Here is a 27,283-nt window from a genome sequence, read left to right as displayed (position 1 = left end):
GCCCATGGCGGGGCTGTTATTGTCCCAATGTGTTGGGATTGGAGCAAAAGGCTGGGGGTCTGGTGGTCAGTTAGCACTTTGCCCGGCAGCCCAGGTTGGTGGCTGGCTCTAGGCCCAGCCCACGGAGCTTCTGCTGAGAGTCTGGACCCATTAGGCAAAACGTTAGTGACAGGCTGGGAGGGCGGGTGGCGCGGCAGGCAGGGTGGGGCCTGCAGCCCTTGGTATTTTCCGATCCCAGCTGCTCTGTGAGGGTGGAAAGTATTTGGGGACCAGGCTTGGGGGCGGAGGTGGTGGCAGCATCCCGAGGGAAGGTGCCCCTGATTCATTCTTGGAGCATGGGGTTAGGGGGAACCAATATGCGTGGCTATGTGTATCTGGTGCATACACACACATAAACACACTCACACTCTGTCTGTGGGGTGTACTCAGGCACACATACATACATAACATTGCCTGACCTGGATTTCCTGGTGCAGCCTGGGGCCTGCTTTGCTCCCCCAGCCCAGGGGGCCCACCCTCACCGACCTCCTCCAGCTGCTAAAAGCTTGGTCCTCAAGCTGGACACAACCTCCCTTGAACCCAAGAGGCCCACCACAATTGGTAAAGAGGCTCTGACTCTTGGGCATTTGCATGGCAGAACCCTTTCCATTTGAGACCCAGACCTTTTGTGACTGCGGGGATGGGGAGTGGCCTTGGCCCTGGCCTTGGGCTCTGAGCAAGGGGAAACCCCACAGGAAACGAGCCTGGCCAAATGGCCGCCCTTCCCGTTCTCGTCCCTGGGACACGAATGTGCTGTCTCACTTCCGGAGGCGGCCTGGGGAGGCTTTCTACCCTGAGGGGCCCTGGCTGCTCCCAGTTGGTGCCTCCAGACCCTAAGGGCTGTGGCTGTGGCCCAGTGAGAAAGGGTGGCCACTGTGTGTGTGTGTGTGTGTGTGTGTGTGTGTGTGTGTGTGTGTGTGTGTGTGTGTGTGTGAGAGAGAGAGAGAGACAAAGGAAGACGTCTATCTCCTCCTATCTCCCAGTCGTGGGTGCTACCAGATTAGATGCTAAGGTCCTGCTGGTGGGAGGCGTCCTTGTTTCTGCCTAGTATTGACTACAGCATCCTTATCCTGATCACATGTATTGTTCATGGGATTGTTCACTTTGACTTATGAAGTAGATACTTATTATTCCTGTTTTGCAGATGGGGAAACTGAGGCTCAGAGAGGTTGACTAACTTGCCCAGAGTCACTCAACTAGAAGATGGTAGAGCTAGGGGTTTTAAATCTAGGTGGATTAGTGTCAGAATTGGGGTGTTTGGGCTGGGTGTGGTAGCTCACGCCTGTAATCCTAGTACTCTGGGAGGCTGAGGAGGCTAGATTGCTTGGGCTCAGGAGTTCGAGATCAGCCTGAGCAAGAGCAGAAACCCCGTCTCTACTAAAAATAGAAAAAACTAGCTGGGTGTTGTGGTGGGTGCCTATTGTCCCAGCTATTCAGGAAGCTGAGTAAGAGGATTGCTTTAACCCAAGAGTTTGATGTTGCTATAAGCTGTGATGATGCCACCACACTCCACCCAGGGTGTCAGAGTGACTGTCTCAAAAAAAAAAAATAAATAAAAAATAAGAATTAGGATGTCTTAGCAGCTGAGCTCTTATCATAAGAAGGTCCATTTACTGGCTTCATGGATGTGTGACACCTGCAGTCTCACCCCCTCTCCCCAACCCTTGAAAGGATCTGAAGTTTGGTTTAATGACACTGTGCTGCTTATGTTGTGAAATTATTAATTTGTAAAAAATGAAAATGTTTTCATTTTACACTAAGCCTTGAGAATTCTCAGGCTTGCCCCAGTGCCTGGGCATGTGCTGAGTGGCCCACATGCTCTCAGTAAAATCTCACTGGGCTATCTGGGAGAGCTTTTGGCTCTGTTTTAAAGATAGGGAAAATAAGACTTGGAGGGTATTTGGGAAACTGCAGAGCAGGGTTGGATGCAGAGGCCTGCATCTTCAAGCTTGAGTCCTGTGCTCCGGGTCGATGGTGGGGAATGCATGCCTGGGGGAGAGCAGGGTATGTTACCATGGGTATCTGCTGCAGTGGTGGGGTGTGGGCCCAGGGAGGCCTGGCCACCAAGGAGATGGGGCTATGGCAGGGGGAGGCCCTGGTGGTTTCCTCTTGCCCTTCATGCTTCTAGGAAGTGGCGCCAGCTGGGGTGAGATCACTTCCTCACCCGCCTGCCCACTCCCCCCTCAGTTTCCTCTCCCCATGGCCCCATTTGGCCTGCCCAAAGCTGGGAGGGGGGCGCCAGAGGGGGGAACTTGACTTTGGAAGTTCCTACAGCCTCCTTGACCTACATGGGCCTTGGGGGCATCTCCACCTCTCCAGGGCTGGGGCTGGATTCCAGGTCACAGACAGGGTCTTACTCTGCCTGTGGTGTATTGCATGTGGGTAAAAGGATTCCCTGGGAGAGAAGCAGCAGCTAAAAGGACCTGGAAGGAGGTGTCCCCAAGTCTCATTACCTCCTTTGCTTTCTCTCTTTCTCCCCTCCAGATGCCAGCCTCTGGCCTCACTTGATGTCCCCTCACCCCTGTGCCATGGCCGGCTGGGGTTCCTGGGGATGGGATTTGCTGCCTATCACAAATCACATTGCCAGGGATTTCCAACCGACCCTGAGCTTTGCCACCGAGGATGTTGCCCACCTGGGGACAGGGTGGCAGAGAGGCCCTGAAGCTTTGTGTGCCTGGCCTGAGGAGCAGGGCTTAGCTGCTTGTGAGCAGGGTCTACACCAAGTCATGTTCACAGTGGCTAAGTTCCGCCCCCTGGGCCTCCATCTCCTCTGGCTGTTGCTGCCTCTTCCCTGCTGCCACCACCCGTCCTGCTATCCGTCCTGCTGTCCTGCTGCCCGGCTTCCCTGGGCTCTGCCTCCTGTGCCTACTGAGCTGAAACACAGTTGATTTGTGCACACTGGCTCAGTTCAGCAGGAACAGGGGTCAAGCCCCCTTGGAGCCTGCAGGCCCTGTCTTCTCTGTGTGGGCCAGTACCTGGAGGGAAGATAATCCAGATACAGACCTGTCTCTGAAGGAGGAAACTGCGTAGGGAGGGAGCAGGTGGGTGGGCCTGTCTGGGCTCAGCCATCTGCTGTAGGTCCCTTCCCCTAACACTGTACTTTGGGACCACCCCACATGCCTACACTTTGTGCTGGGCAGTGGCCCCAGAGTAGACAGATGGGTGGGTGGATGGACAGCCCTTCCATGAAAAAGGAAGCCAGCTATGTCCCCTTAGTTCTAGAGCCTCAGCCCCTCCTCTCCTAAGCATGGAAGGGGACATGAGCCTGCCCTGCACCTTCCCAGCAGCCACTTACCCAAGAGGAAGCTGTGTTGGTACCCCTAAGCTGGTGAATGCCAACTCTGGGTTGGAATCAGGCTGGGCTGACCTGACCTAGCTCTATCTGCCTAGGCCCTGCAGCTCCTAAGTTGGTGGGGGGGTAGGGGGAGCGGGGGGGGGTCACTGACACCCATCCCACACATGGGACGGAACAAGGTCTGCATGGACCCAGAAAGGACACAGCAGGCCTATTCAGTCCTGGGTCCTTGGGAATGGCTGATCCTCCCCTCCTTGGGTGGTCTCAGGACAGGGAAGAATTAAGACTCTGTATGCTATCTCAAAATCAGATGGGATGAGGGCTCTTTTCTGGGTGAGACTGGGAGGCACAGTGAAGCTCCCCAGGTCTTCCTGTTCCCTTTCCCCACCTTGGGCAGGGGCAGACAGAAGCTGAGGTAGAAGGGAGAGGCAGAGTTTGTGCTGTGTGTCATGCTTGTTGTCCAGTTAAATAAAAGTTGCCCTGGCTTCCTTCCTGAAGGTTTGGTCTGTGATTCATTCCTACTTCTCGTACTTTTTTTTTTTGCAGTTTTTGGCCGGGGCTGGGTTTGAACCCACCACCTCTGGCATATGGGGCCGGTGCCCTACTCCTTTGAGCCACAGGCACCACCCCATTCCTACTTCTCAACCAAGGAGTTTCAGCTTTTGATTGGCCTGAATTTACTGTCCTGGCATCCTAATATCTTCACTCCTTTGCCACCCCCTGCACACTCCACTTGCTTGAAGGGAGTGGCAGTTTAGTCACCAGAAGGGCCCTCTGCTTGGGAAGTTGACCCTGGACTCTCAGTGATGTGACAGGAAGAGCTGTTCTGGGAGGGACCAGTCATCCTGATGGAAATGCTCAGCCTGAAGGGTAACGTTTGGAGACAACTGGGACCTGAGGGTCTTGAGCAGTGACATCTGAGGGCATCTGGAACCTAAGGGATACTCAGGCCTGGGAGGAAGATTTGGAGTGCCTGATCTGAGAATGCTGGAAGGCAACTTAGGCTTGAGATGACATGAGGGAAACCTCAGGCCGGAGGTACGACATTCCCGTGTGACTGGGACCTGTGTGGCGCTCTGGGTTGGTGGGAAAGTTTGTGGGTAACTTAACAACTGAGGAGTACAGTAAGGGGTGCACCAGGCCGGAAAATGACATTCACAGGCTGCAGGGACCACAGGGAGTACACTCCGGGATCGCCACCTCCCACCAACCCAGGACTCCAGCGGGTGGCTGTAAAGAACGCACCCACCAGCCCAAGGGCCGTCGGCACGTACCTGCGGGAATGCGCGCGGCGGGGGCAGGAGGTGGGGCCGCCTCCAATTGGTCCCCTCTAGCGGAGGGCGGTACCACAAGCCAATCGCCCTGTTCAGCGTCGCGAAAGCCCCGCCCTCGTCTCCATGCTGCCCTCTAGCGGCTGCCTGGACGCCACTCGGGGAAGTTCCTGTCCTCACCTGCCCCGGCACCGATAGTGACCCAGTCTGCCCATTTGTCCGCCAGTCTCTAAAGGCAGAAGGACCCCGAGGAAGCGGCTTCTCGGGGAGCTAAGGACATTTAGACAACTAAGGTCTTTCCTGCCGTCCCCAGGCCCTACAATCTATTTGGGAAGTGAAAGCCTCATCTGTGATATAACATCGCAGACACGCCCACTCCGTTCTTGCCTGGGCCGTGGCCCAGCCCATCGAGGCCGACTCTTAAACCTAGTCTTAACCACTTTTGGTCTCCCTAACGCAGCTGCATACAGTACCAGATACAGCCTCCTCAGCGCGGTAACCTGGAAACAAGTAGCTCCCAGTGTCCGGAGCCAGATCACCCCCCCTAGTGGCCATTCCAAGCAGTGCAAAAGCCATGTAGCTTGAGGTGAAGCAGGTTCAGCGTCCCCCGCCAGGTACTAAATCAAGCTGCCTTGGGTGCCCTTTCCTTCAAATTTGCAGCCTCAGTTTTCTCGTCTGTAGGATGGAAATAATACTACAGACTCAAGGCTATTGTGATGATTGTAAAGCATTCGGAACCATGCCTGCTCACGGTTAAGGACTTATCATTTTGTTTGCAATTATTCACATGATCACCATATAAAGCTGGCAGTCTCTCCCATTCCACCCCAGAAACGAGACCAGAGATTATTTTTTATGGAAGAAACGTGACCCTGGCTTGAAGAGGGTAAAGGAGCGACGGACTCCAGTTTCAAAATAAAACGAAAATGCTGTGTTCAATCTTTAAAAAAAGGAAAAAGAAAAAAAAGGAACAATATGTGGTTCAATAAATAGAAAAAGAGTTACAAAATGGCGTGATCTTTCGTCCTTAATACATAAGAGGGGAGAAGACAAGCGACAATGGTAGGATGCCAGTCCTCCTCCTCCCTGCTGGGCTGAGGCGAGGGAGGGGAAGGGTGGCCAAAGACTGTCAGTAGCTGGGACTGAGAGAGACACAAATAGAAATGCAGGTAAATGGATAGAAATATGGAAACTGAGAGTAAGATGAACAGGTAAAGCAGGGAAATAGAGGAGAAGAAAGGGACAGACAAGACAGAAAGCCAGAAAAATGCCAAGGAGCATGACTCTTTGTTTTCCAGATTGAGGGCAGAGGGTCCCCTGGCTCTCTTGTGCCTGTGTCTTCTGACACCAAGCTTGGAGAGGCAGTATGAGCCTTGCTTGGTTCCTGAGTTGTATGTCCAGTGATTAGCAGGTGGGGGAAGGGGCAGTGATGACCACACCCCAACCCACCTTGGGACCCTGGTGTCCAAGGGACTGGGGGGATGTCCTGCCTGGACAGGGGTGAGAGGTGTGAGGTATGTGGCTGAGGCCTGAGGCCTTCTCTTTCTTTCTTTCTTTCTTTTTTTTTTTTGGTAGAGACAGAGTCTCACTTTATGGCCCTTGGTAGAGTGCCGTGGCAGAGGCCTGAGGCCTTTTCAAATCCTTGGGGTGGGGTGGGGTGGTGGTAGTGAGGCATTGGTCCTGGCTGGGCAGCCACAGGGAAGGGAGGTAGCAGAATAGGGCCCCTGAGCAGTATTGGGAGAGGGAGGGCACAGGGGATTTAGATGCTCTAATACAAGTCCCCTGGCCACTTAGGGTAAGTTTTGGGGAGGGTCTGCTACATTGACTTAGTGGGCCTGTTTCTGGGAAGTCTTGCCTCCCCATCCCATTCACAGAGCCCAAGCCGGGCCTGTGAGTTTGGAGAGGGGGAGCTTGTCTGTTGCTTTTGGGGTGCCAAAGGCGAGGCCACACCAGGTGCCCAAGCACACACCCCTTCCAGGCTTCCGGATAGTGGTATGGCTTCTGCTTCTGGGGTCTTGCACACTCATTCTCACACTCCTAGGCACGCACGTGGCAGGCTACCACCCCCTGCCTCCATCTCCAGCTGGGCTCTTTCCCTGACTTAATACTGAAATGTCACATGGGCCTCCAATGCTGAGGCCTCCACATGGAGAGCAGGGGTCAGGGAGGCAGGAATGAGTGGTATCCCCTCTCCCACCCCCATCAACCAAAGCGCTCCCGCACCAAAAGCATGAGCTTCTTCTTGCCCTTGTAGGTCTGTTTGAGGTTCTCCAAAAACTGGGCAAACTGAAGGTGCCCATCAGGCGCCAAGAGAAAAGTCTCGCGGGCTTTGCCCAGGAACTCAATGAAGTCGCCATAGTGTCGTGGGCTGATGTGAGTGAGGCGGGAGTGGCTGGTCGTGATATAGGCAGCCACTGCTGCATCTAGGAGTTGGCAGAGTGGGGCCCTGTCGGCACCCAGTGGCTTGGCAGGCCGGCGGGCCCCCAGGGGACCCAGGCCAGGTGCTGAGAGGGTCCAGCGCCGCAGGATGTCAGAGAGCATTGGGGCACAGTGGATGCTGCGGATGATGAGGGGCACAATGGCAGAGAGCTCGTGCCGGCCCAGCGAGTGGCTGAGAGAGCAGGCCCACAGCACGTCGTTGACAGCAGGGTGGCTGTCCTGGTTGAAGGCAATGCTGAGCTGTGCCAAGGCCAGTGTTGCCAGCTTGTAGGCACGCAGAGGCATGCCCCTGTGCTCCATATAGCGGGCTACAGTGAAGAGGTGAGCATGGCCCAGGCCTCCAGCTGCAGCGTCCAACACAATCTGGTAGGCTGCCTCAAAGGCTGCATGGTTCTTCTCACACAGTGTCAGTGCAGGCAAAGCGCAGTTCTGAGGGTCTTTCATGGCGCACTGCAAGGCCAGGGTGCGGGCACAGGCCCAGAGTTCCTCCCGCCGTGGTGTGTCTAGCTGTAGCCGCAGCAGGGTGGCATGTGTGGTACCCGTCACTGCCACGATGGTGGCTGCCTCCACCGGTGTGAATAAAGAGTACCAGTTTTGCATGATGTTCATCAGGGCTTGTGGGCCTAGTAGGAGGTGAGAGGGGGAAACTATTCAGGCAGTGGTATCTAGGCATAGGCCTGGATTTACCCACATACTGCCATTCTTCCCCCTATCTGCACCTCTACACCATGCTAGACAGAAACTTGGTTTTACTTTTCAAAAAAATCAGGGGGCAGTTGGACTGGGTGGGAAACGGGGTGGGGCACTAAGCTCTGAAGCTCTTTTATCCCCTATACCCCCAGCCACATTAGCCTGGCCAGCCTCCAAGCCTTACGTTCCCTCCCATTCTGGAGTGCAGGATGGAATAAAGGAAGCCTATAGGGAGGTGGGTGGCAGGTCCCCTTAGGGGCTCTCACCGATCTCTGTGGCACAGCTGACCAGCCAGCGCACCATTTCCCTTCGCCGCCAGGTCATGGTGTTCAGGGTCATCCGCATCACCTGGGAGTGGGAGGGAGGGAGGGAAGGGGGGGTTCACTCTGTGCCTTGGGCTTGCCATGGAAGAGCCCAGAAAGGCTTGGAGATTAATGCTGATCCAATGAACCTGGGCAAGTGACCTCACCTCTCTGGGCTTCAGTTTTCTCGTCTAGGAACAAAAATGGTATCTACCTCATATGATTGTTCTGAGAATTAAACAAATTACGCGGGTAAAGATCTTTGCACAATGCTTGTTTCTTGAAAGTGCTCATGTAAAGCCAGCCATTATGATTCCTCTATGGTTGGTGTTATTCTCAGACAAGGGGCCCACAAATCCGAGCCCAGATGCTACTTCATGGATCCTATACCAGAACAAACCAGACTGTCCCATTTCTTCCTGAAAGCTCTATGCTTCATGTACGCAGGTTGCCTCCTGTTGTTGGGGCAAGTGCCCCAAACGAAGCACTTGCCCTACAGGCTCTACCTCCTTCAGTTGCCACCCCCAATAAACACCTTATGTACCTGGCTCTGCCCTGAGGCCCTACCTAACAGGTCCTGCCCTTGTACCCTGGTTTCTGCAGGTTCCTATCTGATAGATCTCCTCTCTAATGCTTGAGCCCAAGAGTTTGAGGTTGCTGTAAGCTACGACATCATGGCACTCTACCAAGGGCAACAAAAGTAAAACTCTGTCTCAAATAAAAAACCTCCTGATTTTGACTCTCCCTACCCCAAGTGGCTCTACTCACCACAGGAGACTGTCCAAAGCCAATTCCAGCCCCTGCTACACTCTTGTTTACCTCTTCTACCTGGAAAGGTCCCACCCCATCCCACAAGCTAGTCCCTAGCTGTTCCTTATTTATTATTTTGTTTATTTTATTTTAAAAATTAATTAGTTAATTAAATTTTATAAGGACAGGGTCTCCCTCTGTCACCCAGGCTGGAGTGTGGTGGCATGATCATAGTTCAATGTAGCTTAGAGTTCATGGGCTATAGGGTCTTGCTATGCTGTGCAGGCTGCTCTCAAACACCTAGCCTCAAGCAATCCTCCTGCCTTAGCCTCCCAAAGTGCTGAGATTACAGGCATGAGCCACCACATCTTTTTTTTCTCTCTCTCTCTTTTTTTTTTTGAGACAGAGTCTCACTATATTGCCCTCGGTAGAGTGCTATGGCATCACAGCTGACAGCAACCTCAAACTCTTGGGCTTAAGCGATTCTTTTGCCTCAGCCTCCCAAGTAGCTGGGACTACAGGCGCCCACCACAACGCCCAGCTATTTTTTGGTTGCAGTTGTCATCGTTGTTTAGCAGGCCCTGGCCAGGCTCAAACCTGCCAGCCTCGGCGTATGTGGCCAGCGCTCTACTCACTGAGCTACCAGCGCCCAGCCATCTTCTTTTCTCATTGAATCTCGGCTACTCTCTGAGGCCCTGGCCCCACAGGCCCCATGCTTTTCCATCCTTTCAGGCTCCTCCTCCTCCAGGTCCACTGGGGCCTACATGCTACAGGCTGCACGCAAGTGCAGGCCAGGCTCAACGCCTGTAATCCTAGCACTCTGAGGCGGGTAGATTGCCTGGGCAAAAAAAAAAAAAAGGCTTGCCCTATCAGGATCACCCCTTGATATGTCCTTTGCCCAGCTCCTGGGGATGACCTGGACACCCAGCTGTAGGCTCTGGCTACAGGAATTTCTTTTGTTTTTTTTTTCTTTCTGAGACAGAGTCTAAAGGTGTTGCCCTGGGTACAGTGCTGTGGCGTCATAGCTCACAGCAACCTCCAACTCTTGGGTTCAAGAGTTGCCTTAGTTTTTCTATTTTAGTAGAGACAGGGCCTCGTTTTCGCTCAGGCTGGTCTCGAAGTCCGCCTCCCAAATGCTAGGATTACAGGCGTGAGCCACCGCCCCCCCACCCCCACACCCCTGGCCTGGCTACAGGAAATTGAATGGCAGACGTCACTCCCAGGAGTAGCTCCCGGGCCAGCCCTTAGCGGTGAATTGATTCCCTTAGCCTGCCTTTTCCTTCAGGTAAGCTCCTTATTAGTAGGCTTTGCCCCGCCCTCAGCTTCAGCCCCACCCACCTCATGTCCCTTAACCAATGGCAAATCAGCCCCAGGCCCCACCCCCAGGCTCCGGGGGTTCTTGTGTCGAATCCACTAGCTTGCCGGCCCTGTCCTTTAGTTCCAGTGATTACCCTAAGTTCGTTTTCAGTCACTTCTCCAGAGGCGATTCTCTTTCATAAGTCCCACCACCACCACTGGTGACCCACTCTCACTCCAGGATTTTCATTCACAGACCTTGCCCTTCTGCGGCCCCGCCCCCTGAGGTGTAGCTCACATTCAGACCACAACTACAGGGGTGTGACTCACATTCCAGCCTCACCTACAGAGGGGCAGCTCAAATCAGGCCCTGCTTCAACAAAGGGGTGGCTGAATTCAGACCTCAATTCAGCCACTAGAGGCGTGGCTCACACTTAGGCCCTGCCCAGAAGCAGCTCCACCTGCCTCCACCCTGCAAGCCTCACCTGCAGGCCCAGCTCCAGCGCAATGCCCAGCAGTGTGGTGTCGGGTGGTGCACTGACTGGGGTGGCTGTCTTGCAGGCATCCTGTGCCAGCTTGAAGAGCAGGGCTGGAGAGTGGATGTTCTGTTGGATGGAGCCCAGGACCGTGTGCAGCCACTTAGGGTCTCCTAGGTGAAGGGAGGGCCAGAGAGCAGGGTTGGACACAGTCAAGCACCAGACCCTACAACTGCCTGATCTGTTCACACAGGTCCCTCCTCCCAGGGGAATGCATGTGTATGGAGGGAGACACACTAGGTAATGTTTCTGTGAAGATTCAGAGACTCAGTGGCTTCCTCTGCCTGGTTATCTCCCAATTATTTCCTGGAGTAAGCCACTTAGGGACCCTATGAACCCCTCACCTTCAAGGGCATAAATTCTGGACCCTGAATGTCAGGGTTCAAATCCCTGTCCTGCCACGGACCAGCTGTGTGACCCTGAGAAAGTCACTTCACCTCTCTGGGTCTTGGTTGGCCCCTCTGTAATGTGGGTAATATGTGGTACTAAGGCAATGGAACCTGCCACATGGGGCAGTGGTGACTCCATACTTTGAAAGGTCTTAACCTGGAGAGGAGCTACACAAATGTTAGCGTTTATTACTACTTTATTGCTTATCCAGATTCTGTAAGTCCCCATCTTGTTCCAGCCACACTGGCCTCCTCTCTGTTCCTCAGACATAACAGGGATGATTTACCTGCAGGGCTTTTTGTACTGGCTGTTCCCTCTTCTGGAATGCTGTTCCTAGATGCTATGGACTAAATTGGTCCCATTCCACCCCTCCATCCATCATCCATTGAAGTTATAAAACCCATATTTGTAGATGGGGCTCTATGGAGATAATTAAGTTAACATGAGGTTATGAGGGGGGGGCCCTCATGAGAGGATTTGTGCCCTTATAAAAAGAGACCAAGAAATTTAATTTTCCCTTTCTGTCTCTTTTCCCCTCTTTCTCCCTATTTCTTCTCACCATGTGAGGACACAGTAAGGAGCCCTCTGCAAGAAAGAAAGAAAGCCCTCACCAGAAACTGACCATGCTGGCATCCTGACCTCCAATTTCTAGCCTCCAGAACTATAAAAAAATACATTTCTGTTGTTTAAATTGCCCAGCTTATGATATTTTATTATGGCAGCTTGAGTTCTGAGCTAAGACACCAGGTACCTGCACAGCTCCACCCTCGCCTTCAGGCCTTTGCTTAAATGCCTACCTGGCTTTATTCCCCTTCATAGCACTTAATTATCTTCTCGGTTACTGTGTCACTAACTTCTCCCACTAGAATGTAATAGCATAAGGCAGGGGATCTGGGATGGTTTTGACACCTGCTACATCCCCAGCACCTAGGACAGTGCCTGGTACATACAGAAGGTGTTCAAGAAATACTAGTGGATTTCGGCAAAACAATAAGAGGAGGTGGGAAAAGAAGAAGGAGAGGAAGACAGAGGAGGAAGGTGGGAATGGGGACAGCTGCCATTCTCACCCTTGGCAGCTGTCAGCATGGCAGAGGCCAGTTCACACTGGCGGGTCTCCAAGTGGCCGAGGATGAACCAGCGGGGGAAGCGGTTGCTCACGATGGAGTCCAGTGGGTTGGGGTGAGGTTCTGCAGCCAGAAATGCTGTTTCCAGTACAGGCAGCCTGAGGTGAGGGGAGATGCGAGCCTATGGAGAGGCAGGCTGCTATCTCCATTCTCTCTAGGAGATGGTGACCTCCTCCTCCAGCCCAAGCGTCCTCTCTCAGGGCAGCATGGCCCTGGGAGCCCAAGAAGACTGAGGAGGTGAGCACAAGATTTTCACTGCCGTGCTGTTTCTAACAGGATGGAGAATTATCTAGATGCCTATCACCTGGGATTTGGTTAAACAAACAATGCTCCATTCATGAACCAAGAGCCACATGGTTTCTAAAGAGCTAAAGGGATTATACTTGTGTCCTGATGTGACCCCATCAGTTCCTGGATGACACACCTCCCCCTTGCTGGCTTGGCTCTAGCTACTGTTCCTCTCAGTGTTCCCAAATATACCAACCTGCTTCAGGGCCTTTGACAGGCTGTGCACCCTCTTCATGGAATACTCTTTCCTGATTGCTGGTGGCTCCTCCCTCATATCATTCAAGTCTATGCTTATAACTTAAAAAATAATTTTTACTTATTTATTTTTAGAGACAGGGTCTTGGTCTGTCACCCATGTTGGAGTACAGTGTCTTGATCATAGCATGGGCAGCCTTCAACTCCTGGGCTCAAGAGATTCTCCTGCCTCAGCCTCCTGAGTAGCTGGGACTACAGGTGTGCATTACTACACCCAGCTAATGTTTTGTTTTTTTTTTGAGACAGAGTCTCGATTTGTCACCCTTGGTAGAGTGCCATGGTGTCACAGCTCACAGCAACCTCAAACTCTTGGGCTTAAGCGATTCTCTTGCCTCAGCCTCCCAAGTAGCTGGGACTACAGGCGCCTGCCACAGCACCTGGCTATTTTTTTGGTTGCAGTTGTCATTGTTGTTTAGCAGGCCCAGGCTAGGTTTGAATCCTCCAGCTCTAGTGTATGTGACTGAGCTACAGGTGCCCAGCCACACTCAGCTAATTTAAAAAATTTTTTTTTGTAGAGCGGAGTCTCACTGTCTTGCCCAGGCAGGTCTTACTCAAATAATCCTCGTGCCTCAGCCTCCAAAAGTGCTGGGATTACATGTATGAGTCCCCAGGCCTGGCCTCATATCCTGCTTGGTGAATGCTTGCCAATATCCTCATCACAAGTGAAATTGCAACCTCAAATTCCAATGCCTTCTACTGTATCCTTGCCCTTTTCCTACAAAACTTAGCATCATCTGACGTGCAACATAGTTTACCTATTAATTTATTTATAGGCTCTCCCTCACTAGAACATCAGCTCTATGAGGGCAGAATTTTTTTTTTTTTTAAGAGACAGGTTGTTTGGGCACCCAGGAGTGTAGTGGCACCATCATAGTTCACTGAAGCCTCGAAGTCTTGGGCTTAAGTGATCCTCCCACATTAGCCTCCTGATAGCTGGGACTACAGGCATGTGCCACCATGACTGACTAATTTTTATTATTTTTTGGGATAGAGATGGGTTTCTTGCTATGTTGTCCATGCTGATCTTGAACTCCTGCCCTCCAGTGAACCTTCCTGCTTTGGTCTCTTAAGGTACTAAAATTATAGACATGGGTTACCTTGTCCAGTGGAAGGCGGGAATTTCTTTTTTTTTTGAGACAAGAGTTTCACTATGTTGCCCTTGATAGAGTGCCATGGTGTCACAGCTCACAGCAACCTCCAACTCTTGGGCTCAAGTGATTCTCTTGCCTCAGCCTCTTGAGTAGCTGGGACCACAGGCGCCCGCCACAACGCCTGGCTTATTTTTGGTTGCAGTTGTCATTGTTGTTTAGCAGGCCTGGGCCAGGCTCAAACCTGCCATTTTTGGTGTATGTGGCTGGCGCTCTACTCACTGAGCCATAGGTGCTGAGCCAGAGGGCAGGAATTTCTGACTATTTTGTTTACTAACATATTTGCAGCAACCCTGACAATGTCTGGTACACAGAAGGTGAACAGCAATTGTTTATTTGTTGAATGACTCAACATTACTAAGGTGTATTGTTACATGCCTCACTATATATATATAGTTTTGTGTTTAGAAAGTTATTTAGGGGCGGCGCCTGTGGCTCAGTGAGTAGGCCGCCGGCCCCATATGCCGAGGGTGGCGGGTTCAAACCTGGCCCTGGCCAAACTGCAACTAAAAAATAGCCGGGCATTGTGGCGGGCGCCTGTAGTCCCAGCTGCTCTGGAGGCTGAGGCAGGAGAATCGTGTAAGCCCAAGAGTTAGAGGTTGCTGTGAGCTGTGTGACGTCATCGCACTCTACCTGAGGGCAGTACAGTGAGACTCTGTCTCTAAAAAAAAAAAAAAAGAAAGTTATTTAGGGCTCGGAACCCGTAGCTCACATGGCTAAGGTGCCAGTCACATATACCAGAGCTGACGGGTTTGAATCCAGCCTAGGCCTGCCAAACAACAATGACAACTACAACCAAAAAATAGCCAGGCGTTGTGGCGGGCACCTGTAGTCTCAGCTACTTGGGAGGCTGAGGCAAGAGAATCACTTGAGCCCAGGAATTGGAGGTTGCTGTGAGTTGTGATGCCATGGCACTCTACCCAGGGTGACAGCTTGAGGCTCTATCTCAAAAAAAAAAGAAAGTTGTTTAGGCAGGAAGTAGTAGCTCCTAAATGAATGTGGATGTGGTGAGAAGGGAACTCTCATATACTGTTGGTAAGGTTGGTAAGAATGTGAAGTAGTACAACCTCTATGGAAAACAGTATGGAGATCTTCAAAGAACGGAAGTAGACCTATAGCTTCTGGGTATCTACACGAGAGAAAGGAGATCATTCTATAAGAAAAAAAACACCTGCACCCAAATGTTTATGGCAGCACAATTCACAATTGCAAAGATGTGGGATCAAATTCAGTGCCCATCAACTGAGGAGTGGATAAAAAAAATGCAGTGTATATATGTGTGAGTGATACCACAGAATACTACTGAGCCATAACAAAAAAATGGAATCATGTCTTTTGCAGCAACATTGATGGAACTAGAGACCATTATCCTAATTGAAGTATCTCATGAGGGGATACAAATACCTCATGTTCTCACTTACATATGGGAGTTAAACAAGGGATATATACATATATATTCATAAAGTAGTATAATGGACATTGAAAACTAAAAGGTGGAAGGGCAGGAGGGATAAAAATCTACCTATTGTGTACAATGCACACCATTCTGGTAACCTGTGCACTGAAAGCCCTGACTTCAGCTTGATACAATTTATCCATGTGACAAAAAACACTGTACTCCCTAAATGTATAAATAAATAAATAAAATTATTCTAAGTTGCTACATGTAATTAACAGAAGGGAAAAGAGTTAAGACTATTCTGTTCCCAAATATTGGCTAAATTTCCTTGCTATGTAATCTTGGGCAATAGAAGACACCGTAAGCCCGTTTTCTTTTTCTGTTTTTTTTTAGAGACAGAGTCTCTTTGTCGACCATGTAGAGTGCTGTGGCGTCACAGCTCACAGCAACCTCCAGCTTTTGGGCTTAGGTGATCCTCTTGCCTTACCCTTCCAAGTAGCTGGGACTACAGGTGCCTGCCACAACACCTGGCTATTTTTTTTGTTATTGCAGTTTGGCTGGGGCCAGGTTCGAACCTGCCACCCTTGGTATATGGGGCTGGCGCCCTACCCACTGAGCCACAGGCGCCACTCTTCTTTTCTTCTTTGTAGCCCTGGCTAGAATGCAGTGGCATTGTCACAGCTGACTGCAACCTCAAACTTGGGCTCAAGTGATTCTTCTGCTTTGGCCTCCTCAGTAGTTGGGACTACAGGTGCCTACCACTATGCCTGGATAATTTTTCCCTTTGTTTTTTTGAGGAGAAGAAAAGAGAAGTTTATTAATTTGCTGGTGAATGAGAAGGTTGTCAGATTCCGATCTTAAAGTACCAACATCCTCTAATTTTTCTATTTTTTTTTTTTGTGGTTTTTGGCCGGGGCTGGGTTTGAACCCGCCACCTCCAGCATATGGGACTGGCGCCCTACTCCTTGAGCCACAGGCGCCGCCCTAATTTTTCTATTTTTTGTAGAGGTAGGAGCTTGCTTTTGCTCAGGCTGGTCTAGAGCTCCTGACCTCCAGTGATCCCCTGCCTCAGCCTCCCCAAGTGCTAGGATTATAGGCATGAGCCACCGTGCCCACCCCAAGCCTGTTTCTTTATGCAGAAAATAAGAGTAAAGATACTTATTTTGCTAGATTGTTTAGATTATATGGATTACTGTGATTTAGACCAGGGGCCAGAAACTTTTTCTGCAAAGGGCTGGATAGGCAATATTTTTGGGTTTACAAGTTATTTGGTCTCTGCTGCAAGAACTTAACAGTGCTATTATTATGAAAAAGAAGCCATAGAGAATTCACAGATGAATGGACATGGCTGTGTCCCAATAAAACCATTTTTGGACACTGAAATTTGAATTTCCTATAGTTTTCATGTATCACAACCATTCAAAAATGTAAAAATCTCCTACTGAAGATCAAGCTAAAACAAATAAACAAAAAAAGTAAAAAGAGGCGGCACCTGTGGCTCAAGGAGTAGGGTGTGGCCCCATATACTGGAGATGGTGGGTTTAAGCCTGGCCCCGGCCAAAACTGGAAAAATAAATAAATAAAAAGAATTGTTATCTTAGGGGTTTTACAAAAATAAGTGGTAGGCAAAATTAGGCCTCTGGGCTGTAGTTTGCAGACCCCTGGCTTAGAAAAAAGTCTTGTCCTCTAAATGACAGCTTTTTTTTTGAGACAAAGTCTCACCTTATGGCCCTAGGTGGAGTGGTGTGGCTTCACAGCTCATAACAACCTCAAGTTTTTTTTTTAGACAGAGCCTCAAGCTGTTGCCCTGGGTAGAGTGCTGTGGCATCACAGTTCACAGCAACCTCCAACTTCTGGGCTCAAGCGATTCTCCTGCCTCTGCTTCCCAAGTAGCTGGGAGTACAGGCGCCAGCCATAATACCCGGCTATGTTTTGGTTGCAGGCGGCCAGCCCAGGCTGGATTCAAAATGCCAGCTGTGGCATCACACCTCACAGCAACTTCCAACTCCTGCCTCCACCTCCCAAGTAGCTGGGAGTACAGGCGCCTGTCACGACTCCCGGCTATGTTTTGGTTGCAGCCATCATTGTTTGGCGGGCCTGGGCTGGATTCGAACCTGCCAGGTCAGGTGTATGTGGCAGGTGCCTTAGCCCCTTGAGTCACAGGTGCCAAGCCTCAAGTTTTGATCTCAAGAGATCCTCTTGCTTCAGCTTCCCAACTAGCTGGGACTACAGGCACCTGCCACAATGCCTAGCTATTTTTTTATTTTTGGTAGAGATGGAGTCTTGCTCTTGCTTAGGATGGTCTCGAACTCCTGAACTCATGCAATCCACCCACCTTGGTCTCCCAGAGTGCTAGGATTATAGGCATGAGCCACTGTGCCTGGCTTTAAATTATAGCTTTTATGTATTGTTCTTTCCAAATATTTTGGAAAGACACTCCAAATTATTTTTTTTGGCTGGGGCTAGGTTTGAACCCGCCACCTCCAGCATATGGGACCGGCGCCCTACTCCTTGAGCCACAGGTGCCGCCCTTGTTTTTTTTTTTTTAAAAGAGACTCGGTCTTGCTATGTTGCCCAGATTGGAGTGCAGTGTTTGTTCATATATGTGAGGTAATGAGTTATGATCAAATTTTTGGCCTCAAGCGATCCTCCTATCTCAGCCTCCCCAGAAGCTGGGACTAAAGGCACCTACCTCTACGTCTGGCTCCAAAATTATTAAAAGGTATCTCTGGAGGATGGTTTAGAGGTCGTGAGATGGGTTTCACTTTGTTGGGCCAGGTTTACTATTGAGAGGGCCTTAAACACTTTGGAATCTGCTGGTACATGTGAGAAATTATAATAAGGTTTTTTTTTTTTTAAGACAGAGACTCACTATGCTGCTCTCGGTAGAGAGGTCTGTCACAGCTCACAGTAACCTCAAACTCTTGGGCTTAAGTGATTCTTTCGCCTCAGCCTCCAGAGTAGCTGGGACCACAGGCGCCCGCCACAATGCCTGGCTATTTTTTTTGTTGTAGTTGTCATTGTTGTGTGGCTGGTACCCTAACTGCTGAGCTACAGGTGCTGAACCTATAATAAGGTTATTCATTGCCTTATTCATTTTTGGGGGGTGGAAGAGAATAGCATAAACTTCCATCATTTCCTGACTGGTTCTCTTTTTTTAAATTTAAATTATTTTTTGAGACAAGTTCTCTCTCTCTACACTCAGAGTCTAGTGATGCAATCACTGTTCACTGTAACCTCAAACTCCTGGACTCAAGTAATCTTCCCACCTCTGTCTCCCAAGTAGTGGGACCACAGGCATGTGCCATTATGCCCACCCAGCTAATTCTTTATATATATATATGTATATATATATTTGTGGTTTCTGGCCGGGGCTGAGTTTGAACCCGCCACTTCCGGCATATGGGGCCAGTGCCCTACTCCTTTGAGCCACAGGCGCCGCCCCTTCCAGCTAATTGTTTTTTAAATTTAAAAAACAGGGGGTCTCACTGTGTTGCCCAGGTTATTCATGAACTCCTGGCCTTACGCAACCCTCCTGCTTTATCCTCCCAAAGTGCTGAGATTATAGGAGTGAACCAGTCTGCCAGACCCTGACTGTTGCTTTTATGATGCGTTGGGAATATTATGCAGTGACTCATGTATTATGTGATAAGAAGCAATGCTTAGTGAAAACAAGCAGCAAAGACTAGGAACTGGATCCACCACTGGCATACACGAAGGATTTATGTTCAATTTCCAGATTATTAGTTTGCAGAAATCTCGACTCTTGTTACATTGCTTACCTCCAGAGAGATTTGGGTAGGCTGAGACAAACTTACCTAGGAAAGGGCTTAGTTTTCTGTACCTATTACACATTTTTTTTTTTTTTTTTTTTGAGACAGAGTCTCACTATGTAGCCCTTGGTAGATAGAGTACAGTGGCGTCACAGCTCACAGCAACCTCAAACTCTTGGGCTTAAGCTGGGACTACAGGCGCCTGCCACAATGCCCAGCTGTTTATTTACAAATGAGGTCTTGCTCTGGCTCAGACTGGTCTTGAACTTGTGAGCTCAGGCAGTCCACCAGCCTCAGCCTCCCAGAGTGCTGGGATTGTAGGCGTGAGCCACCGTCCCAGACCTATTGCACATTTATATTTCATAATGAAAAGCTCATGGCAGCACTAAGTGCCAGGCTAAGGGAAACTAAATTCGCCAGGCTAAGGGAGACTAAATTCGCCAGGCTAAGGGAGACTAAATTCTTCCCTATCTGGAAGGTAGGGCTCAGAGCTCTCCACCTGGCTCTTGCTCCCAGCTCCCACTCTGGCCATGTCCCCAGCTGCCTGTCCTCACCTCATGGCTCGGAGTGCGAGGTGATAGGCCAGGTCTGGGTCATGAGGCAGCAGCGCGGTGAACAGGTAGCGGGCACAGGTGTGCATGGGCACGCTCTCTCGGAACAGCACCTCTCCGAAGCCGCTGAAGGGACCCCCTGCAGGGACAGCCTGAGCTCAGCTTCCAAATGGGGCTCACCACCATTTCTTCCCAGGTGTCCTCAGCCCTCAAGCTCTGAGTGGAGGATGTGCCAGTCCCAAGTCAGAATGACTGGGCCAGGGAAGTCCAAGGGATAGGGGCTCAGGGCGGAGACTTTAACGATTACAGGGTAAGCCAAGGAAAAGAGGAGACCCCCAGGCACACCAGGGTGAGGGGCAGGACTCAGATGCAAGGTGGGGCTAGAGGGTGGAGATGCAGCTGCACCTGCAGTGGGGGGCAGAACCAACGGCCCAGGCAGCAAAGGCCAGTAGCATCAAGGGGCCAGAAGGGTCAGGGCCAAGCGGCTCCTTGTTGATGTAGGAGGAGGGGCCTCACAGCATACAGGCCTTTAAAGTTAGATCATAGACCGAGCCAGGAAGGACCAGGGCGGATCCAGTGGGAGGTGCCTGCGCTGTAGATGGGGATGGAGTGGACGTCTTTTAGCATCAGCAACTAGACTCATTGGCTTTAAGCCAGGCAGGCGATGTCGCCAGGGAGTAGCAAGCACCATTCTCAGCAGTTATTGGCTGGCAGCCCGCACTAGAGGGTGGGGCCAAGAGCTGGATCTCACCTTTTAGGAATTGCCCAGGTATCAGTGGACAGTAAGGACCATGGGGCGGGACCTCCCTATCCAGCAGCAACCGCGGCACTGCAGGACCAGGGGCACTAGCTATTACAGGAACGGCCAGGCCTGGGGTGGAACCTCACCTTCCAGCAGCAGTCCCGCCTGTTTGCGCAGCACCTGCACCAACTGCTCATCCAAATCCACCTCCTCCAGCAGAGCCAGCAGCTGCTCCTCGTTGCGCACCACCTTGTCCTGGGCGTACAGCCCCTCTGGCAGGATTCGCTGCTGCCCCAGTCCCAGCAGTGTCACCTCCAAAGCCAGCACCAGGTAGGACTCACCAGGGCTCCCGGGCACGGGTACATGCTGGTAGACAACCTTGCGCTTCTCAGAGCCTGAGTCTGGGGAAGACAGGGCGAAGCCTGCTGGGAGATGGATCCATTTCCCTGGGACCTCCGTAGCCCTTGTCTCCAGTCTTGGAGCCTGGGGGTGGGTGGACTTTAGACGGAGTCCGGAAACTCAGCACTCACCGGAGTGTGAGTCCCCTCCTTCTAGCAGCAGCTAGGTCTATGTTGGCTTCACTTCCAGAAGCTGGCCACGGGGTGTGGTCAAGAGGAAGAATATGGGGTCACCCAGGGCCTGGTGCAGGGGGCGTGGCCAAGGGTGGGGATAGTCCTCCCTCCTCCTAGGGCCTTCCCCTGGTGTACCTGAGTAAAGAGTAAGGGTCTCCTCCTCCAGCCGGCAGGCCTCCAGGAGCGCCCTGCAGAGGCAGCCAATGGGATCCAGGGGGTGGCCTACCCATCCTTCTGTGTTGGTGATGCAGGTGGAGCCTTTTTGGAGCAGTTCTGAAGGCAGAAAGTAGGGGCTCAACGCCTGCTCACCTGCCTAAGGCTCTGGCGTGGGGCTTGGTCTTGAACGGAGGCTGTGGCAGTGCTTGCCAAACCCAGGCCTGCCAGGGTACAGGAACATTGGGTGCTTTCTAAAACACCCAACCAGAATGTCATTCCTCTCCTACTAGTACGTAATCCCTCATCACCTTTCTGAAAATAAAGTCCAAACAACTTCCAGGGCCCCTAGGAATCAGTACAAAGTTTCTCCTATGGTGCTCTGCGCCCTCTGAAAGCCCGTCCTCCGACCTTCTCCTCGAGTCATGCATCCTCTTGCTTCTGGACTTCTCCCCAGAACACTCTTCCCCCTGTCTTTGTTCTGGGTACCTCCTAGTCATCCTTTAGTTCTCAACTTAATTCTCACCTCTGCGTGTGCTCTCAATCCCTCCAAGCCTGGTCAGGGCTCTGCTTGGGTCTCGTGCAGAGCCCCCATGCTTCTTACATGACATGCTTTCTGTTCAATTTTCTGATAGCTGATCCATCCAACCTCATCACTCAGAGAATTCAGGCCTCCCTCCTGTCCACCATAACTAGTCCACAAATGTGTTTTTTTTTTTGGGGGGGGGGGCACATGCATCGTGGGTTTCATTTTTCTTTTTTTTTTTTGCAGTTTTTGGCTGGGGCCTGGTTTGAACACGCCAACTCCAGTATATGGGGCTGGCGCCCTATTCACTGAGCCACAGGCGCTGCCCTCATTTTTCATTTTTTTGAGACAGTCAAAAAAATATTTTCATTTCATTTTTTTGAGACAGTCTCACTCTGCTCCTCATTGCGCACCACCTTGTCCTGGGCGTACAGCCCCTCTGGCAGGGTTCGCTGCTGCCCCAGTCACTGTTGCCCTAGGTAGAGTGCTGTGGCATCACAGCTTACAGCAAACTCAAACTCTTGGGCTCAAGTGATCTTCTTGCCTCAGCCTCTCTAGTAGCTAGGAATATAGGCGCCTGCTACAGCACCTGGCTAGTTTTTCTATTTTTTAGTAGAGACAGGGTCTTACTCTTGTTCAGGCTGGTCCTAAACTCCTGAGCTCAAGCAATCCACCTGTTTCAGCCTCCCAGAGTGGAGGCATTACAGGCTTGATCCAACATGCCTGGACTGTGGTTTTTTTTCCTTAACATAAATGTGAATTTTTTGCCCATGTTTAAAAATCAGTAAATTCCATACCAAATAAACCAGGTTTCCGATCTCTCTTGAAAAACTGGAAGATCTGGCCATATCCATGTTCCTGAAAGGCATGTGGTTGCCCTCCCAAACCCAGAGGCTGGAAGCTGGAAACTATATTTCCTGGACTCCTTTGCATGAAATTTGAAAGATCAGAGAACAAGGCCATTATTCTCCTGGAGCAGCAGGAGAGTGGTGTGTGGCCATGTGCAGGACACAGACATGATGTTTTGCCAGAGGTTCTGAGTGTCCTCTTGGAAACCGCTTTCCCTGTGGGGGTTGCAGGACACTGTTCACAGTTTGCTATGATCCCTACAATTTCTAGTTGTTGAACTTGACCAGCAGCTTCCCTAACTTTCAATTCTACAGTTTTTCCAATGTTTTGTGAGCCCTCAAACTCCTGTATTAAATTCCTTTCTGCATGAGACACCTAGAATGGTCCTAGTTCCCTCATGGGATGCTGAGTACCACTGTATGCAGTTTGCCATAGCTCCCAGCAGTTGGCATTAGTGTCTGTAGCCATAGGAACAAGAAGACAACATTAGTGCCCACCTTTTTTCTGCTGCTTGTAGCTCTCAAGCTGATGCCGCCGCTGTAGTCGGAGTGTGTTGACTATGGCACCTGCCAGCCGCAGTGCCTGACGGGGGTATCCGTGGGCACGCAGGGCATCCACACGGGCACAGGCAGTAGGGAAAGGTTCACCCAGCCAGAGTGGGCGGCCCTGGGGGTCAAAGGTCAGCTTGTCACCACCCACATTGTCTGTGAGGCTGGGGCTGTAGGAGTCACTGGCCAGGATCTTCTGAAGGTGGCTGTCACTCCAGTGCAGTTCTCCAGCCTGCAGGGCGCGGCCAAATACTGAGTGGCGGGAAGTCGTGGCTGCCACCTCCTCCTCTTCCTTCTCCAAGCCTGCGGGAGAGGTGCCCAACGCCATCTAGTCAGAGGGGCCCTAGCAGTCGAGCTGTGCCCAGTTCCCCCTACCAACCACCAAGTGCTGAATTGAGGTTAGGCCTGGGCAGACCAATAGGCGTAAATTATGCCCCCAATCCTCAAAATAACCCTTCAAAAATCTGTTATGTGTTTGTGTGTGAGGGGCTATTACAACCACACCATATGGATGGAAAAAGGTTCATCGACTATCTGCCTTTCTCTCTCCACTTGCCATTTCTCTTTCCTTCTCTCCTCAGTCTCTCTCTTTTTTCCTATCAACTCCTGTCTCTCTTCATCCATCTCTGTTTCTCTTTTTTTTTTTGAGACAGTCTCACTATGTCACCCTCAGTACATGTGGTGGTGCCACAGCTCACAGCAACCTCAAACTCTTGGGCTTAAGCGATTCTCTTGCCTCAGCCTCCCGAGTAACTGGGACTACAGATGCCCGCCACAATGCCTGGCTATTTTTTGTTGTAGTTGTCATTGTTGTTTAGCTGGCCTGGGCCAGTTTCAAATCTGCCAGCCTCAGTGTATGTGGCTGACGCCATAACCACTGTGCTACGGGCACCAAGCCATCTCTGTTTCTCTTTACTTGTCACGCTCAAGATCTCCGTTTCCCCTTCTGTTTAATTCCTCCTGTTCTCTTCCCTTTCTCTGCTTCCATAGGTAGTAGGAGGCCAAGCCAGGGGAACAGACGTCCAGGACTGCAGGTGTCTTAGACACTTCACTACCCCTTGGGCTGCTATTGTTCCTACCCTCAGCATTTATTCCCTCTTGGCTTGGAGGACAGCCAAGTGCTAAGGCCCCCTTTGCTCTTCCCCATTCCCCATCTCCTGGGGCAGAGCATCATGATGGGAAGTGGAGCCATAGTCAGTGGTTTTGAGGGGTGAGGCAGGGACTCCTCTCCTACCTGGGCTGGAGGCTGCTGTGAGCTGCAGGCTGGGGCCATCGAAGGAGTAGTTGCCCTCTTCCAGTGGGCACACCTCGAGCTTGTCCCACTTGGTGAGCAGCTGGAGCCAGCCTGTGCGCTCCTCTGGTTTGCAGTGGGGGCTCAGGATGACACAGACCCACAGGGCCCCTGAAGAGGCATGGGGAAGGCTCAATATTCATGCCAGGAGCAGCACCAGCAGTACATACTTTTGGAGCACTGTGTGATAGGCACTAGTCTGCTTAGCCCTCACCTTGTTCCTCTGAGATTGCAACTCATGGCCTTTTTTCACTTTATAGATGAGGAACAGAGAGGTAGCACCACTTGTTTAAGGTCACACAGTTGGTGAGTTAGAAGTCAGGATTCCCCTGCAGCTAATTAAACCAATCATGCTACTTTCCTCATGGGGGCCTGGCGTGCAGTGGCTGCAAAGAGCAGCCTCCTTGGTAGTGTATGCAGCCTGTTGCTTGTATGGGTTGCTCTAAGGCAGTGGTTCTCAACCTTCCTAATGCTGCAACCCTTTAATACAGTTCCTCATGTTGTGGTGACCCCCAACCATAAAATTATTTTTTTTGCTACTTTATAGCTGTAATTTTGCTACTGTTGTGAATCATAATGTAAATATCTAATATGCAGGATGTATTTAGGCAACCCCTGTGAAAGGGTTGTTTGACCCCCAAAGGGTTGGTGACCCACAGGTTGAGAACCGCTGCTCTAAGGGACCTTGGAGACACTCCTTTCCAATACATGTTCATGTGGTAGACCTTGTGCTGTCCCCAATCTAGGCTCCAGACAGCTTATGCATGGTGCAAAAGCCCTAAGGCACTGTGGCCAGTGTTCACATTGGCCAAGTCATCATGTCCATCACACCAAACTACAGAACAAGGATCATGTGACTGAGGCCCTACACAGGACCAAGTTCAAGTTCCCTGCCCACTAGATGATTCACATCTCCAAGAAGTGGGGTTTGACCAAATTTACTGCAGATGAATTTGAAGACATGGTGGCTGAGAAGTGGCTCATCCCAGATGGCTGTGGGGTCAAATACATTCCCAATTGTGGCCCCCTGGAGAAGTGGTAGGCCCTGTACTCATGAAAATTTATACTGTATTGCCTATAATCTGCACCCACCAATAATAAATCCTACTTCCTGTCCAAAAATAAAAAATGTCAGGATTCAAATCCAGGCTGCCAGATTTCCCCCAAGGTTTAAAAAAAATTTTTTTTCTGAAGTACTTACCACCCTTTTACACAGGTCAACAAACCAGCAAACTACTGCTTGTGAAGAAACTTGAACTTACCACATTTTTGATCAGCCTGCAAGCTAAGATTTATTTTTACATCTAAAAATGTAAAGAAAAAGAAAATGGTATGTGTGTGGAGAAACCTAAAGAATATTTTGCAACTTATGGAAATTGTATGAAATTCAAATAGATAAATAAAGCATCTATAATGTTATTTTCCTTTTTCAAGAGAAGGGGTCTCATTATGTTGCCCAGGCTGGACTTGAACTCCTGGCTTCAAGTGCTACTTCTGCCCTGCCTCAGTCTTCCAAGTAGCTAGGACTATAGATGCATGCCACTGTGCCTGGCTCTTAAATAAAATTTTATTGGAATGTTATCACAGTCATTTGGTTATGCATGATTGGCTGCTTTATCTTTTTTCTTTACTTTTGAGGCAGGGTTTCACTCTGTTGCCCAGGCTGGAATGCACTGGCATTATAGTTCCCTGCAGCTTCAAATTCCTGGGCTCACGCAGTCCTTCTGCCTCAGCCTCCTGAGTAACTGTGACTCTAGGCACATGCCACCACACTGCTAATTTTTGTGTATGTGCGTGTGTGAGATATATATATATATATATATATATATATATTTTTTTTTTTTTTTTTTAGTAGATACAAGGCCTCACTATGTTGTTCAGGCTGGTCTTGAACTCCTGACCTCAAATAATCCTATTGCCTCAGCCTCCCAAAGTGCTGAGATTATAGGCATGAGACACCGTGCCTAGCTTTTATGCTACAAGGAGCAAAGCTGAGTAGTTGAGACAGAGACCAAATGGCTGCAAAGCTGGTAAAATGGACTCTCTGGCCCATAGAAAACTATGTCTTCTGTCAAAACGAGGAATTTTTCAATTAAAGGAAAAAAAAAGTTTTGTTTTGTTTTTGTTTTTTTCAGACAGACTTTCACTTTGTTACCCCCGGTAGAGTGCCGTAGCATCATAGCTCACACCAACCCCAAACTCCTGGGCTTAAGCAATTGTCTTGCCTCAGCCTCCCAACTAGCTGGGACTAGAAGCGCCCTCCACAATGCCCAGCTATTTTTAGAGATGAGGTCTCACTCTGGCTCAGGTTGGTCTCAAACCTGTGAGCTCAGGCAATCCACCTCCTTGGCCTCCCAAGTGCTGGGATGATAGGTGTGAACCACTGCACCTGGCCCAAGAAAAAGGTTTTATCATCTGTCTCCCCTACTGAAGACAGCTGCAAGAAGGCAGGATTTTCTCTCTCTTGTTCTCTGCTGGAGCTCTAGTGCCCAATACCGTATCTGGCACACTGGTGGTGCTCAGAAATATTTGTCCAGTGAATAAACGGAAAGTGGATTCAGGGGAGCAGACCCTAATTTTGAGGCAGGCAAGCCCCCCTGGGAGCTAGCAACCCGGTGTCTACCACGCACCGGGGTTTGGGCCTCACCCAGCTCATCCCAGAGCTGCCGGCACTTGTCCGTCATGCCTGCACTCTGCTGTCGCCACAGAGCAAGGCGTGGGTCCTGCAGGAACTGCTCGGTCATAAGAATCAGCATGCGTGCCCCGTTGGAGTCCCGCATTCTTAGCATCTCCCGCACCTGTGCCAGGGACAGGGTGGTGAGGAAGGGGTGGGGTGCCAGGGCCTTCTGAGACCCAGGCCTGCCATGCCCACACAGCACCTTGCTGAACATGGAGCGCAGCTGCTGGCTGGCCCCGTAGTAGCCACCATTGGACAACAGCTGCTTTACTTGTTCCTGGATCTGCTCCTCGTCCAGGTGCCAGCAGTTGGCATCCTCAATGCCTGCACCCGCTGTGGGGTCTGGGGCGCCTGCAGGGAGGGAGGGAAAGAAAGTGGA

At 50.7% G+C, this 27,283-nt stretch overlaps 1 protein-coding gene and 1 non-coding gene across 3 annotated transcripts in view; one reads left to right on the top strand and one right to left on the bottom strand.

Annotated features, from left to right (window-relative positions):
- Positions 1–5,522: 5,522 nt before the first annotated feature.
- Positions 5,523–27,283, bottom strand: part of ZSWIM4 (zinc finger SWIM-type containing 4) — a 30,229-nt gene continuing 8,468 nt past the window's right edge. For both annotated transcript variants that reach the window (XM_053582516.1, XM_053582517.1), the window contains 11 exons: positions 27,107–27,255; positions 26,875–27,025; positions 24,171–24,338; positions 22,886–23,239; positions 20,996–21,133; positions 20,435–20,689; positions 19,550–19,685; positions 12,076–12,230; positions 10,568–10,731; positions 8,001–8,082; positions 5,523–7,667 (listed from right to left, as the gene is read on the bottom strand). In XM_053582516.1, the coding sequence (XP_053438491.1) occupies positions 6,808–7,667; positions 8,001–8,082; positions 10,568–10,731; positions 12,076–12,230; positions 19,550–19,685; positions 20,435–20,689; positions 20,996–21,133; positions 22,886–23,239; positions 24,171–24,338; positions 26,875–27,025; positions 27,107–27,255 (2,612 nt within the window). In that variant the 3' untranslated portion in view covers positions 5,523–6,807. The remainder of the gene's footprint in view (positions 7,668–8,000; positions 8,083–10,567; positions 10,732–12,075; positions 12,231–19,549; positions 19,686–20,434; positions 20,690–20,995; positions 21,134–22,885; positions 23,240–24,170; positions 24,339–26,874; positions 27,026–27,106; positions 27,256–27,283) is intronic.
- LOC128582841 (small nucleolar RNA SNORA70) lies at positions 24,557–24,690 on the top strand. Its single transcript, XR_008379269.1, has one exon. It is a non-coding gene; the product is annotated as a small nucleolar RNA SNORA70 (small nucleolar RNA).

This window comes from Nycticebus coucang, chromosome 3 (genome assembly GCF_027406575.1).
Source record: "Nycticebus coucang isolate mNycCou1 chromosome 3, mNycCou1.pri, whole genome shotgun sequence".
In the NCBI taxonomy this organism is placed as follows: domain Eukaryota; kingdom Metazoa; phylum Chordata; class Mammalia; order Primates; family Lorisidae; genus Nycticebus; species Nycticebus coucang.
The sequence above is the reverse complement of the archived record's forward strand: the minus strand, read 5'-3'. Positions and strand labels throughout refer to the sequence as shown.